Below are 14317 nucleotides of genomic sequence, written 5' to 3'. Positions count from 1 at the left end.
CACGACAATGCCTAATCCCCTTCAGGAGACTGAAAGTATTTGGCATGGGTCCTCAGATCCTCAAAAAGTTCTACAGCTGCACCTTCGAGCGCATCCTGACTGGTTGCATCATCGCCCGGTATGGCAACTGCTCGGCATACGACCAGGTGCTACAGAGGGTAGTGCGTACGGCCCAGGACATCACTGGGGCTAAGCTTCCTGCCATCCAGGACCTCTATACCAGGGGGTGTCAGCGGAAGGCCCTAAAATGTTTTAAAGACTCCAGCCACTCTAGTCATAGACTGTTCTCTCTGCTACCACATGGCAATCGGTTCCGGAGCGCCAATTCTAGATCCAAAAGGCTCCATAACAGCTGCTATCCCAAAGCCATAAGACTACTGAACAGTTAATTGAATGGCTACCTGGACTACTTGAATTGACCCCCCTTTTTATTTTTTATTTACGCTGCTGCTACTTGTCGTTTATTATTTATGGATAGTCATTTCACCATTACCTACATGTACATATTACCTCAATTACCTCGACTAACCTGTACCCCCACACATTGACACTGTACCGGTACCCCCTGTTTATAGCCTCGTCATTGTCATTTTATAGTGTTTCTTTTGTTATAACTTTAGTTTATTTAGTAAATATTTTTTGAACTTTCATTTTTCTAAACACTGCATTGTTGGTTAAGGGCTTGTAAGTAAGCATTTCACTGTAAGGTCAACACGTTGTATTCGGCGCAAGTGACAAATACAATTTTATTTGATTTATGATAATCTTGTGCAAATTAATTAATTTTCTAACAAGTTCAATACATTTAGTTGAGTTCCTGTTAAGTTTAATAAATGTTTTAATATTATTGAATTCCATTTTAATGTCTGGATTCCGTGATTCTGTCCGCGTTCTCCGCATCGCAGATTTTATAGGACCCTAGGTGTGTCTGTTGGTCCACCTGGCTGCACACAGGATCCCTTCTTCAGGAAGCTCAGCTGTAGGCCTAATTCCTGTAGCACAGCCCCCACAGTGGACCCACAGCGGGTCAATCATTGCCTCGAGCCCGATGTCCGTCTCCACAGAACGCAGAACAAAGGGATTCTTGAATTGCAAATTTTCCCTAATGCTCTTCACGCTTCCCTCGTCGCCCACTGTCTGAGACAAAGCTATTTCAGGTCCCGGGCAGAAAATCCTCAAATGCTGCTGAGCCCAATCAGAGCTGACCTTGGATGGCTCCCACTGAACCCCCTCATATTCAGTTATTCAGAAACATTTGTCTCAACACCACACACACAACTATAGTACTAGTATTACCCAAACTTAACTGACAGATATAAAGACCGTTCTTCTGACATTTAAGAAAGCAACATCAAATGAAATACGTCCTTAGATATCACTCTGCCACAAAAAAGTAGGTTGAAGAATACTTAAGCCCACATGGAACACAATGTAAATTGAAATCTGTGGTTTAAGACTGAGTGGCACACGACTCAATTACTCTGGAATTAACCGGCTGAACCGCAGCTGGCAGCCTGAAGGAGCCTCAGCAGTAATGAGAGATTATGGAGAGAACAGCAGCCTGTGATCACTGCCAAATAATCCCTGGTATCTAACAGACATACTGTATGACTCTATCATACAGTACAGTAGATCTCGCTATCATTGGTACAACCTGTATAATAACACACCGTGTGTGGGAGGTACTGCTTTCTCTACCTATCTTCAAAGTAGCTACTCAGCTGAACATTGTACAAAGTGAACACACATTAAAAAACAGAGAGCAAAGTGATTATTGGGATGTGTCAAAGCAAAAGTAGGAGTAGAAGAGAGTAGTCTCCTAATGCTGTCTGAAAGTGTGCCTCTTCCTACAGTGTCTATTTTTAGTCAGAGACAAAGTCAGGATGAGAAGTATCACACTGTACAGGTCCTTACACACAATTACACAAAATGTGGACAACAAAATTAAAACATCACAAACACAGGGCCATAACTCAGACTGTGCAGACAAATCCATTGTCTAGTTGTCCCTGTGCCAGTAGCAAGTCTGTCCCTTTTGTGTCAAGAAAGAACAGCATGACATAATGGCCTCTTGGAGACTAGCAGCACAGCACAGAAGATAGCCTTCATGTAATAGGTTTGCTCATTGTACAGCTTTAACCTACTGTAAATATCTTGCATGGAAGGCAAAGCACAATTGAGGTAGCAAGATGAAACCTATATTGATGTTGTACGACTTGTTTTGTTGTGTTCTACATAGCCTAAGTTAGTCTGATGGCAGTGTACAGACAATAAAGATTTTAACTCTTGACATACTTTAAATTAACTCTCCAAGGCAGTTTCCAGAAGTAAGTCCTCTGTAGACACATAATGCTACAATTACAAGCTGCGGTTACAGAGGCAAATCTCCCATGGTAATTATAGTTATCTTCATCAGTGTCCGTGAAATCTGGTAATTGCGTAAGATAAATAATTGATACTGTAGATAAGGTATAGTTTTCTCTGTGGTGTCCACAATGGCCATTTTGACCTAATTACGTATAACTCTGGACTGTGTAATATGTGTGTATAATTAATGCTCTGGTTTATGAGGTATCTGACTCAAACTGACAATTAATACTTTATTTTATTTCACCTTTATTTAACTAGGCACGTCAGTAAAGCACACATTCTTATTTTCAATGACGGCCTAGGAACGGTGGGTTAACTACCTTGTTCAGGAGCAGAACGACAGATTTTTACCTTGTCAGCTCAGGGGATTCAATCTTGCAACCTTACAGTTAACTAGTCCAACGCTCTAACCACCTGCCTCTCACTGCACTCCACGAGGAGCCTGCCTGTTATGCGAATGCAGTAGAAGCCAAGGTAAGTTGCTAGCTAGCGTTAAACTTATCTTATAAAAAACAATCAATCAATCAATCATAATCACTAGTTAACTACACATGGTTGATGATATTACTAGTTTATCTAGCGTGTCGTGCGTTGCATATAATCGATGCAACGTAGGGGGATGATTTAACAAAAGCGCATTTGCGAAAAAAGCACAATCATTGTACGACTGTACCTAACCATAAACACCAATGCCTTTCTTAAAATCAATACACAGAAGTATATATTTTTAAACCTGCATATTTAGCTAAAGGAAACCAGGTTAGCAGTCAATATTAACCAGGTGAAATTATGTCACTTCTCTTGCATTCATTGCACGCAGAGTCAGGATATATGCAACAGTTTGGGCAGCCTGGCTCATTGCGAACTAATTTGCCAGAATGTTACACAATTATGACATAACATTGAAGGTTGTGCAATGTAACAGGAATTTTTAGACTAATGGATGCCACCCCTTAGATAAAATACGTAACGGTTCCATATTTCACTGAAATAATAAACGTTTTGTTTTCGAAATGATAGATTCGACTATATTAATGACCAAAGGCTCGTATTTCTGTGTGTTATTATATTATAACTAAGTCTATGACTTGATAGAGCAGTCTGAATGAGCGATGGTAGGAAGCAGCAGGCTCGTACGCATTAATTCAAACAGCACTTTCGTGCGTTTTGCCAGCAGCTCTTCGCAAGCACAGCGCTGTTTATGACTTCATGCCTATCAGCCAAATGGCTGGTGTAACTGATGAGAAATGGCTAGCTAGTTAGCGGGGTGCGCGCTAGTAGCGTTTCAATCGTCACTCGCTCTGAGACTTGGAGTGGTTGTTCCCCTCGCTCTGCATGGGTAACGCTGCTTCGAGGGTGGCTGTTGTCGATGTGTTCCTGGTTCGAGCCCAGGGGGAGCGAGGTGAGGGACGGAAGCTATACTGTTACACTGGCAATACTAAAGTGCATATAAGAACATCCAATAGTCATAGGTATTTTCTTGCATGTGTGAATTAATGAAAGTTTGATTTTTATAGTAATTTATTTGAATTTGGCGCTCTACATTTTCCCTGGCTTTTGGCCAGGTGGGACGCTAGCGTCCCACATATCCCAGAGGTTAAATTGAGAGGTGGGGGGTATGACTGTGAGAAGTTCAGTTCTGTCGACCTTTTAAAAGGACATTCTATTCCAAAATAAATGAAAATTCTAAAATAGAATTTCCCACTCTGGAAATCAGCCCAATAACATATTATCAGGCAGGTGTGTTATTTAGCAATAAGCATTATCACCTGATGTAGCCCACCTGATGCTAACTCTTAGATCTAAACATTAGGCTATCTTGTTGCCAGTCAGCAATATATTGATGACTTGAATGCCCCCCCCCAAAAAAAAATTCCACTGGCACTCAGAGAACCAAGGATCATGTACTGTGAACTATTGCAGGTCTACCTGTTACACCTGACCCGTGTTACAATTAGCCCCAATCTTATGCATTCAACGCCATTAGCGAGCTCTGACGAGCATAAACCATTCCACTGCTAAAAAATTTGGTTCTAAAATAGTGCATTTTACACATTTTGGGGATTTGAGAAATAAGTGTAGTAACACTAGAACGCTCCGTGATCATCCGCTATTTACAGTGGCCATCATAACTGCTTTCAAATGTGGGTTTTCCCGCGACTGTATTAAGAATGTTGTACAATGACTGGACATCCACATGTCTCTCCCCGTGGAGCACTAATTTGAGTGCTCTTCAAGAGGAATTTTACTTTCTCGCATAGAATGCGACAGGCTGAACAATTTAATAGGTAAACTATTCTACTATTGGGTTGTCTGATTTTGCAGTTGCCTACTCATGTTTTTGGTTGTGGAAAATGAAAATGTGGACAACACATTTTTCATTATATAATTCAAAATTAGGGAGCGGTGTCATGCCCATAGAGGGCACAGGTGCACGTACCCCCACAGATTTGTCTTGTTAATATATATTATTATTATTATTTTAAAAATAAAACTACTAGCCACCTAGCAATTTTATGCCCAGATAGATTCCTAATCTCCCAACATCATAACTAGCTACCAAGAAGCCATTTCAGGCTATCAATCAAGTTAGAGTAGCTAGCTTGTCTAACTATATTAGCTGGCATGCCTTTAGAAAAGCAAGCAATTACTATATGACCTGAATAAGACTCACATTACTTTCAATATTTTACCCACATTTTTGCAGAGATGCAGAAAAGCATATTTAGTTTCTTTAAAAAAAGACTGTCAGGAGGATACAGACAGCTCAAGAGGTTTAGATGTTTAGATACGCAGAAAAATAAACAGTTTTGACATAGAATTAAGCTTAATTACTATAGTTCTAGATTGCAGCAAAATGCTGTTTCGGGTGTTTGAAAAATTCTACATTCTCCAACTTCAGGACTGGGACATATCCCAATATGGATCACCCCCAAGCCATCCTCATGTACTTTGTGCCCACTCAGATTTTTGGGGTGAATGACGCCCCTGACCAAAGGTCCCGGGCCTCATTTGAATCATACCCAGCCCAATTAAACCCCTGTGTACGCCTGAAGAGAAGATTTACAGAACAAGAACAAGTGTCATCTCCCTGTGACTTCACTGAGTCATTTCACTTCATATTTAAAGTCCTGAAACCCAAAGCTCTGCCAGATCAGATAGCCTAATCATTAAAAGGAGACCCCAAATATTGACACATCCTTGGAAGCCAGAGTCACTCTCACAGTGATGAGTCATCACACAAACATGTCAAAACTCTAAACTGATTTATCCTTCAAACACGACCAGATAGTCCATCTGCTCCGTAGGGAGGGAGTGAGGACTGAATTCCATCCCTCTCTCCCTACCCTCCCTGACCCCTGTCCTAGGCCTCTCCCATGTTATTGAAACCTATATACTAGCTGTTGAGTAACTGTTTGAGTTTCTGTTTTCAAACCTTCTCTGGCCCCTCTATGCAAACAGTGAAATCCACCAGGAGGGATTCAGAGAATGCACTAGGACAAACAGATCAGATACTCTTTAAAACACACATCTGATTCTGATCCCAGAGCAGGTAGAATGAAGCCCTCAGATCAGAGGACAGTGACAGGTAGGACATGATGAACGGGAAGAATATATATATAAAGTCACGGACACAGTACTTAACCTTCGATACCACATTTCAGTAACCCTCCCCCGACAGCGTCAGTCCTGCAAGGTGCTACTGGAATGTGGCTCAGTGCCAGTCATCCTGCGGTAGCTACCTTTGTGTTTTATTTTTCTCCTGTCTGCGCCACCAACCTGCCTGAGAGGACACCGGGACAGATCACCATTTAATGTTAACTTTTTGCTTCTAATAAACCAATGACCTCTCTTCTGAATTCACTCAAAATACATTTTGCCTGCTTATAATGAGGCTTGAAAAGTCATTTCTTTCTGCCAAGCTGTCAGTCATTCTCACATTAGAGTTGACTTGGTGCATAAGAGTGAATATTAACCTGTAACTGAACAGCACACGTGTGCAACCACCGAATTGCTTTTGCTAATACATTGTGTTACATCATAAAGTTTACTTACATTCACTTTAATTTTCTCCTCCAAAATTGTGTTTATTTTTTTATGACCCAAACACTTATCCACCTTCTTTGCTATTCCTTGTCTATGCTATTCACTCTATCTCATCTTACTCTGTCAGAGGCATGTGGAGTGACTGATAATACTGTTTGAGAACTCTGCTCTGAGATAATTATGAAGTGGGCCATTTAAATTACGGGGTAAGGTTTTTGATTGTTTATAGATGGCTGGTTGTTTTGTCTGATGCTCCCATGGCCTAAGGGCTCAGACAGGGGCCTGACAGCTATCTGATTATCTTATGGTGCCTGCAGACAGCTGTGGAATTACATAGAAAACCGTTTTAGATGGCCAGACATGAACTCATGACTCTTCTGGTCACAGAGCCACAGCCAAGATGCACGCCTGTGTGTACTTAAACACAGGAAAGATCTCATCACATGCATTGAGTATTTATCATTACAGCTATCTTGAGATCTCAACTATCTTGACTACATGAAGCCAGCTCAGATTTTTATCCTCTCAAAATCTGACAGGAGAGCCCCACAAGATAAGAAGGAGAGCCCCACAAGATAAGGAGAGCCCCACAAGATAAGAAGGAAGTGGCTATAGATGGAGAGGAGTTGGCAGGGTATCCTTAGAAGAGTGAGATTGTGAGAAAGAGTTACTTTTTGGAGGAGAGGAACGGTCACACAGAACATTGGGTCAGACAGAGACCAAATAAACTAGTTAGGATTGATTCTCCTCTGAGACCTCTCTGGCAGGAGGTACAGCACTGACTGCACAATAAAGGTAATACAATCTCTGGATAGTAATTTAGTCTGGTATTGTGGTTGGGGACTCTCAATATGCCCCTCATTGACCACCACCCAGACAAAACTTCTCTAACTCTTCTACTTCCAGTACATTACACTGAGCTAGAGGCAAAGTGATTGAGCCCCTGGCTTTGCACAATGCAGGGTGAAGGTGTGCCTCTAGTTATGCTTACACCTCTTCTCCTCACAGATCAATTAGCATTTCCAAGAATAAATCCATTGTGAATGTATTGTCCTACCCCTTATCATCTTCTCTTTATCTGGCCTTGAACTATATAGGAGCTTAGCACTGCAGGCGCGGGAGTATGATAATTGTGTTTTCCTCCTCTTTGGCGTGGGCAGGGTGGGAAAGCCTGAGGGGAAACTGATACGGTCACCGCCTCCTGATCCACTCTCAGATCCTTTAATGGAGAGTGTTCCTCTCAATAAACAGTTGTCTCTATGGCAATGTTGCCTAACTAACATAATGAAGTGTGTCCTATTCAGAAACACTCCAATATTGTAAATGGTAGTGAGTCGGCCAGGTGATATGCTCATCAACTCAGCGACTGGAATATTAAAGCCCAGCGTTCGAAGCCGCCATACCTGGAAAACACTCAATATAACACACCATCTTTCAAAAGTCTGTTTAGAGTATAGTAAGTCCATTGTTTATGTTCAAGGTTCTTCTGTGCTGTGAGTGTCTGATGGAACAAAGTGCAAGCTCAGCACTCCAGACAGACACCTGGTAATCCCATGCCCTCAGACTCCAGTGACACACAGTGCCAGCCAGCCACCTCATTAGTAAGTGGTGAACTAAAAGCCATCTGGGTAAACTCACATACTATAAAAGCACTGTAGAGATGAACTGGAGTTCAGCATAGCTATCAAAGCTCCAAGATGCACTGACTTGTAAAGTAAAAAATAAACAGGTTACCTATAGGCTAATAAATCTTATGAACTCCAATGTCATGGATAGTGCCTCAGCATCATTTTTGGAATATCAAATCAAATGTTATTTGTCACATGTTTCGTAAACAACAGGTGTAGACTAACAGTGAAATGCTTATTGACCAATATGATAACATTTTCTGTAAATCCACTCAATATTTTAGGCAAATGTCAAACAAATTGTTTTTTATCATGTTAGGAATGACAGCAGCATAGTTTTTTATGTTGCGGTTTCAATCAAGGTGCAATCAAGGTATACAGGGACAAATGGAAATACAGCAGTTATCTTCACCCCTGGATCTCTGGTACTATAATGGCTTGTCCTGAGTGTATTACATAGTAAGTATATTGTTAGTACACAGGTATAAGAGCAACTCAAATAGTCAACTATAGCCTACCTTGAATTCCACGGACAGTTGCGGGATGTATTCCAGAGTCCAGAGTGCCCTAACAAGTGATGCCAACTGCTCCGTGACTTCACCTCTGGCATGCTGCGTGTCTTCACTTTTAACAATCCCATTAATTCTCCTTCGACTCAAATCCAATTTGTACCATTCCAACCCGAGATACTCTGCGAGCAGGTCAGTGTTGCTCAAGCACTGGACCACGGCGTTCATGAAACAGGTGTTCCCGTGATTTTTCAAGCCTAGAACACCTGGAATGTTGCCACCATAGCACCATAAAACCCTTTCTTTCACCGAGCAACGGGAAGAAGCTATCGAATTATTTTTAACAGAATCCTCCCCGGCGACCTGGACATCCTCTTTGATATTTTCTGAGTTGGCACTGAGTGTGCAAGGTGTCCCGTCACGAAACCCTCCATCGTCATCCTCTGCGCCCTGAACTGCAACGTCTCCAAAATGGGTAAAAGTGCCCAAAGTTTTGATAATTTTATTTACAAAACTCCCCACCGACTTCAATGATTTCTTTCGAAAAAGCCGTCCATGTTTCTGTTTGTTTTCCTTGCGCGTTGCTGCCTTTGATGTGGCTTCATCCTTCACTCTGCAGTGTTTATCCATATCTTTATAATACTTTGCCGATGTTGGAGAATTCTGGAATTAATTTCGAGGCCAGTGTGCCACTTTTCTGCAGAGATTTCCCATCCGGATACCGTGAGGAGGACAGAACACCAGCGCACAGAGGTGAAACCATGGCACTTCAACACATATCAACCCCGTGCAGCTGGTAAACGTCAAACAGTTCAACACTTACTGAAACCCTTAATGCTTGTTGACCAAATTACACGAGCTCCATCGATGTTCAACATTACCGCGCCTTTCCTTGCCTCCTACTTGCAGCCTTTACGGACATGTACACACTCACTTACCCATCGCTTCTAACTTCGCCTCGAAAGAGGCGTGTATTCATATGCGTAGTGTGTGACTATTCCCTCCCACTTTGATTCTAGTCCCTGTATCATCAGAGTAGTTTACGCTGGCATAGTAGGCCATATAAACGCTGACTCACAAGTTGATGTTTCCAGGTTTAACTTTGATTCTCATGAAAACAATCAAGTTGATGTTTCCAGGTTTAACTTTTCTTCCCATGAAAACAATCAGTTTTTCATGGGTGAATGTTGAAACAGTCATGTTTTCTGTTTGGCAGGTTTTCTCTGTTAGTATTAAATACATGGATAAGTCATGGACAAGTTTTTGCATTTAGAACACACACATATTAGCCAATCATAAATGGATTAATGATGTGTAGACATTATTTAAAGTAGGTTATGTAGGTTTCCCAATGTTTGGGAACCCCTGCTGTTTCAACCCACTGGCAAGAAGGGTAGTGGTGAGGTGCTCACTTGAAGAGAGCAGTAACCAACCATACACAACAAGATAGAAGGATATGATGGGAAATAAGCAGACATATTTCAGTTAGTTTCATCTCAAACATGAACTTTATGGAGTTTGTTGGTTGGGGGAAAAAACGGTCCACTATCTTGGCAAAATCTCTGTTAGGCCACCTTGTAAGCATAAGTGCATTCCTTTTACATTCACAACAATATCATTCAATACCTTGGGGAATGCCCTGGCAGAAATGGAGACCTTGTGAAATAATGTCTTGTTAATCTATACTCAGGCAATGAAATGGGATCACTAATCAGAGTAGGATTTTTAAAGGTCCAATGCAGCCGATTTTATCTCAATATCAAATCATTTCTGGGTAACATTAAGTACCTTACTGTGATTGTTTTCAATTAAAATGGTTTAAAAAAATAAATCTTCTTAGCAAAGAGCAATTTCTCAAGCAAGAATTTTGCTAGGACTGTCTGGGAGTGGTTTGAGTGGGGAGGGGAAAACTGAAATGTATCTGTTATTGACAGAGAGATTTGGAACTCTCTTTCTTATTGGTCTATTAAGTAATTTACCACATGGGGATGTCACCATGATAGGCCAAATCTCGACCCCACCAAAACAGGCAGAAATTTCAGGCAGTCTTTTCAAACAGTTCTTACACTAAAAGGGTATTATCATAATTTTCACAATTTTACAGTATTTTTCCAACCTCAGAATGTGGAAATATGTATCAATCACGTTTTTGGCTCCACTGGACCTTTATAGAAGTGTTCCTTATTTTGGCTTATTAACCATAAATTGAAGATATATTGAGTAATAAAAAATAACTCTGATATCCAGACCAACTATCCTCACCAGTGCTAGACTGAGAGGGAATCAGGGTGGGGAGAATTTTGTCCAGGGCAGGTGAGTGTACCTCCAAGGCAGTATGGCCATCTACACTGATGCTGATCACGTACTTGCTGTTGGAGCAGATCTTGATGCTGTTGATGCTGCCACTGTGCCCAGTGCCGATGTCTGTCACCTCCCCCTCAGAGTACCCCCCACACATTCACCAGCTTGTCATCACCATTTGCCACCTACGTGGAGACACAAAGCAATACATTATTATGGGATATCAGTGTTTCATTTAGTCTGTTGTCAGTGCAGTACAATGGGTACAGTACAGACTGTCTCATTTTACAAAGGCTTGATGAATGATGTCTCTGAGAGACAATGAAATGTTGTGGCCTAAGATTAAATTGAACTGTATAAACCATACATATGCTGTTTCTTAATCTGTGCCAGTTTCTCACAGCAGGAAAATAATCCTGCAGCAACAGGAAATGTAAATTATTATGCGGATTATAATTAATGGATTTTTTTTGTAGGGGGTTGATACAGTTTTCATTAGGTCAAATCAAGTCTGAAACTTTAAAGTGGAAATTACAAACTTAACGCATCTGTATCTGTCACAAACTGGTCTCCATCGAGGGTGATGTGCATTCCATTAATGGATCCTGAGAGGGACCCTTCTAGTTCTCGTAAGGCAAACCCGTCATACACCTCCCAATAGCCAATCCATCTCAGAAAAGATACAGTATGTTAAATATTACAGGCCTTGATGTGCAGTAAACGAGGATCATAGAATAGTTGTGTGAAGAACTCTCATTAAACAGCAAAATGCATACAATAACAATGTATAAAATCCACCCAACAGTTTCCAAAAGCGCATGCTCATTATCTTTCAACCAGGATTATAATATGCAGACTATTTCACAGTGACCACTATTCATTATTCAAACTTTTTAATCAATGCAAGTCTGTGTCCAAATCGCTCCTCCTGTTTAAAAATGTTTATAAGCAGATGTATTGTGCATGCCAGCATTTATTGGCTGGTAAATCATTTTGGGAGATTTAGAACTAAAGCCTTGACTTTCTCCTAATGAGTCCTTCACAGTATGCAAATAGAATCTACTACCGTGTATCAAATAGTAAAATGCAGTGGTTAAAACATGGTTGTGTGTGGGAATGAGCCATAATCATCTCTGATTGTATAAATGTATAAATGTATAAAGTCCAGTACCCAGTTGCACAGGGCGGGGTCGAGACCCAGGGTCTCGAGCTTGATGACGAGTTTGGAGGGTACTATGGTGTTAAATGCTGAACTCAACTCCAGCCACTTTAATAATGGGAATTGATGGGAATTGATGTAAAATATCTCACTAGCCACTTTAAACAATGCTACTTAATATAATGTTTACATACCCTACATTATTCATCTCATATGTATACGTATATACAGTGCCTTGCGAAAGTATTCGGCCCCCTTGAACTTTGCGACCTTTTGCCACATTTCAGGCTTCAAACATAAAGATATAAAACTGTATTTTTTTGTGAACAATCAACAACAAGTGGGACACAATCATGAAGTGGAACGACATTTATTGGATATTTCAAACTTTTTTAACAAATCAAAAACTGAAAAATTGGGCGTGCAAAATTATTCAGCCCCTTTACTTTCAGTGCAAACTCTCTCCAGAAGTTCAGTGAGGATCTCTGAATGATCCAATGTTGACCTAAATGACTAATGATGATAAATACAATCCACATGTGTGTAATCAAGTCTCCGTATAAATGCACCTGCACTGTGATAGTCTCAGAGGTCCGTTAAAAGCGCAGAGAGCATCATGAAGAACAAGGAACACACCAGGCAGGTCCGAGATACTGTTGTGAAGAAGTTTAAAGCCGGATTTGGATACAAAAAGATTTCCCAAGCTTTAAACATCCCAAGGAGCACTGTGCAAGCGATAATATTGAAATGGAAGGAGTATCAGACCACTGCAAATCTACCAAGACCTGGCCGTCCCTCTAAACTTTCAGCTCATACAAGGAGAAGACTGATCAGAGATGCAGCCAAGAGGCCCATGATCACTCTGGATGAACTGCAGAGATCTACAGCTGAGGTGGGAGACTCTGTCCATAGGACAACAATCAGTCGTATATTGCACAAATCTGGCCTTTATGGAAGAGTGGCAAGAAGAAAGCCATTTCTTAAAGATATCCATAAAAAGTGTTGTTTAAAGTTTGCCACAAGCCACCTGGGAGAGACACACCAAACATGTGGAAGAAGGTGCTCTGGTCAGATGAAACCAAAATTGAACTTTTTGGCAACAATGCAAAACGTTATGTTTGGCGTAAAAGCAACACAGCTCATCACACCATCCCCACTGTCAAACATGGTGGTGGCAGCATCATGGTTTGGGCCTGCTTTTCTTCAGCAGGGACAGGGAAGATGGTTAAAATTGATGGGAAGATGGATGGAGCCAAATACAGGACCATTCTGGAAGAAAACCTGATGGAGTCTGCAAAAGACCTGAGACTTCCAACAAGACAATGATCCAAAACATAAAGCAAAATCTACAATGGAATGGTTCAAAAATAAACATATCCAGCCAGGTGTTAGAATGGCCAAGTCAAAGTCCAGACCTGAATCCAATCGAGAATCTGTGAAAAGAACTGAAAACTGCTGTTCACAAATGCTCTCCATCCAACCTCACTGAGCTCGAGCTGTTTTGCAAGGAGGAATGGGAAAAAATGTCAGTCTCTCGATGTGCAAAACTGATAGAGACATACCCCAAGCGACTTACAGCTGTAATCGCAGCAAAAGGTGGCGCTACAAAGTATTAACATAAGGGGGCTGAATAATTTTGCACGCCCAATTTTTCAGTTTTTGATTTGTTAAAAAAGTTTGAAATATCCAATAAATGTCGTTCCACTTCATGATTGTGTCCCACTTGTTGTTGATTCTTCACAAAAAAATACAGTTTTATATCTTTATGTTTGAAGCCTGAAATGTGGCAAAAGGTCGCAAAGTTCAAGGGGGCCGAATACTTTCGCAAGGCATTGTACTGTACTCTATATCATCTACTGCATCTTTATGCAATACATGTATCACTAGCCACTTTAAACTATGCCACTTTGTTTACGTACCCTACATTACTCATCTCATATGTATATACTGTACTCGATACCATCTACTGCATCTTGCCTATGCCACTCTGTACCATCACTCATTCATATATCTTTATGTATGTCAGGTGCGTGAATGAGGACCCAAAAGCGAATTAACAAACAGAGTTTCTTTAATGATGAACACACGTGGGCTCAGATGGACAGGTAGATTCCGACAGGACAGGACAAGGTTGCAGCAAACACGATGATAGTCTGGTTCAGGCATGAGACACACAAACAAGAATCCGACAAAGACAGGAGCAGAAACAGAGAGAGATATAGGGACCTAATCAGAGGGAAAAAGGGAACAGGTGGGAAAAGGGGTGAATGAGGTAGTCAGAGAAGACAAGGAACAGCTGGGGG

At 41.1% G+C, this 14317-nt stretch overlaps 1 protein-coding gene across 1 annotated transcript in view; it reads right to left on the bottom strand.

The window, feature by feature from the left end:
• usp43b (ubiquitin specific peptidase 43b) overlaps window positions 1-9526 on the bottom strand; it is a 93004-nt gene extending 83478 nt beyond the window's left edge. Inside the window, exon 1 of the mRNA XM_036941255.1 lies at window positions 8564-9526. Coding sequence (XP_036797150.1) covers window positions 8564-9184 — 621 coding nt within the window. The 5' untranslated portion in view covers window positions 9185-9526. The remainder of the gene's footprint in view (window positions 1-8563) is intronic.
• Between the last annotated feature and the right edge of the window lie 4791 nt (window positions 9527-14317).

The sequence above is a fragment of the Oncorhynchus mykiss genome, chromosome 13 (assembly GCF_013265735.2).
Source record: "Oncorhynchus mykiss isolate Arlee chromosome 13, USDA_OmykA_1.1, whole genome shotgun sequence".
NCBI lineage: Eukaryota > Metazoa > Chordata > Actinopteri > Salmoniformes > Salmonidae > Oncorhynchus > Oncorhynchus mykiss.
This window is presented reverse-complemented; position numbering and strand designations above follow the sequence as displayed.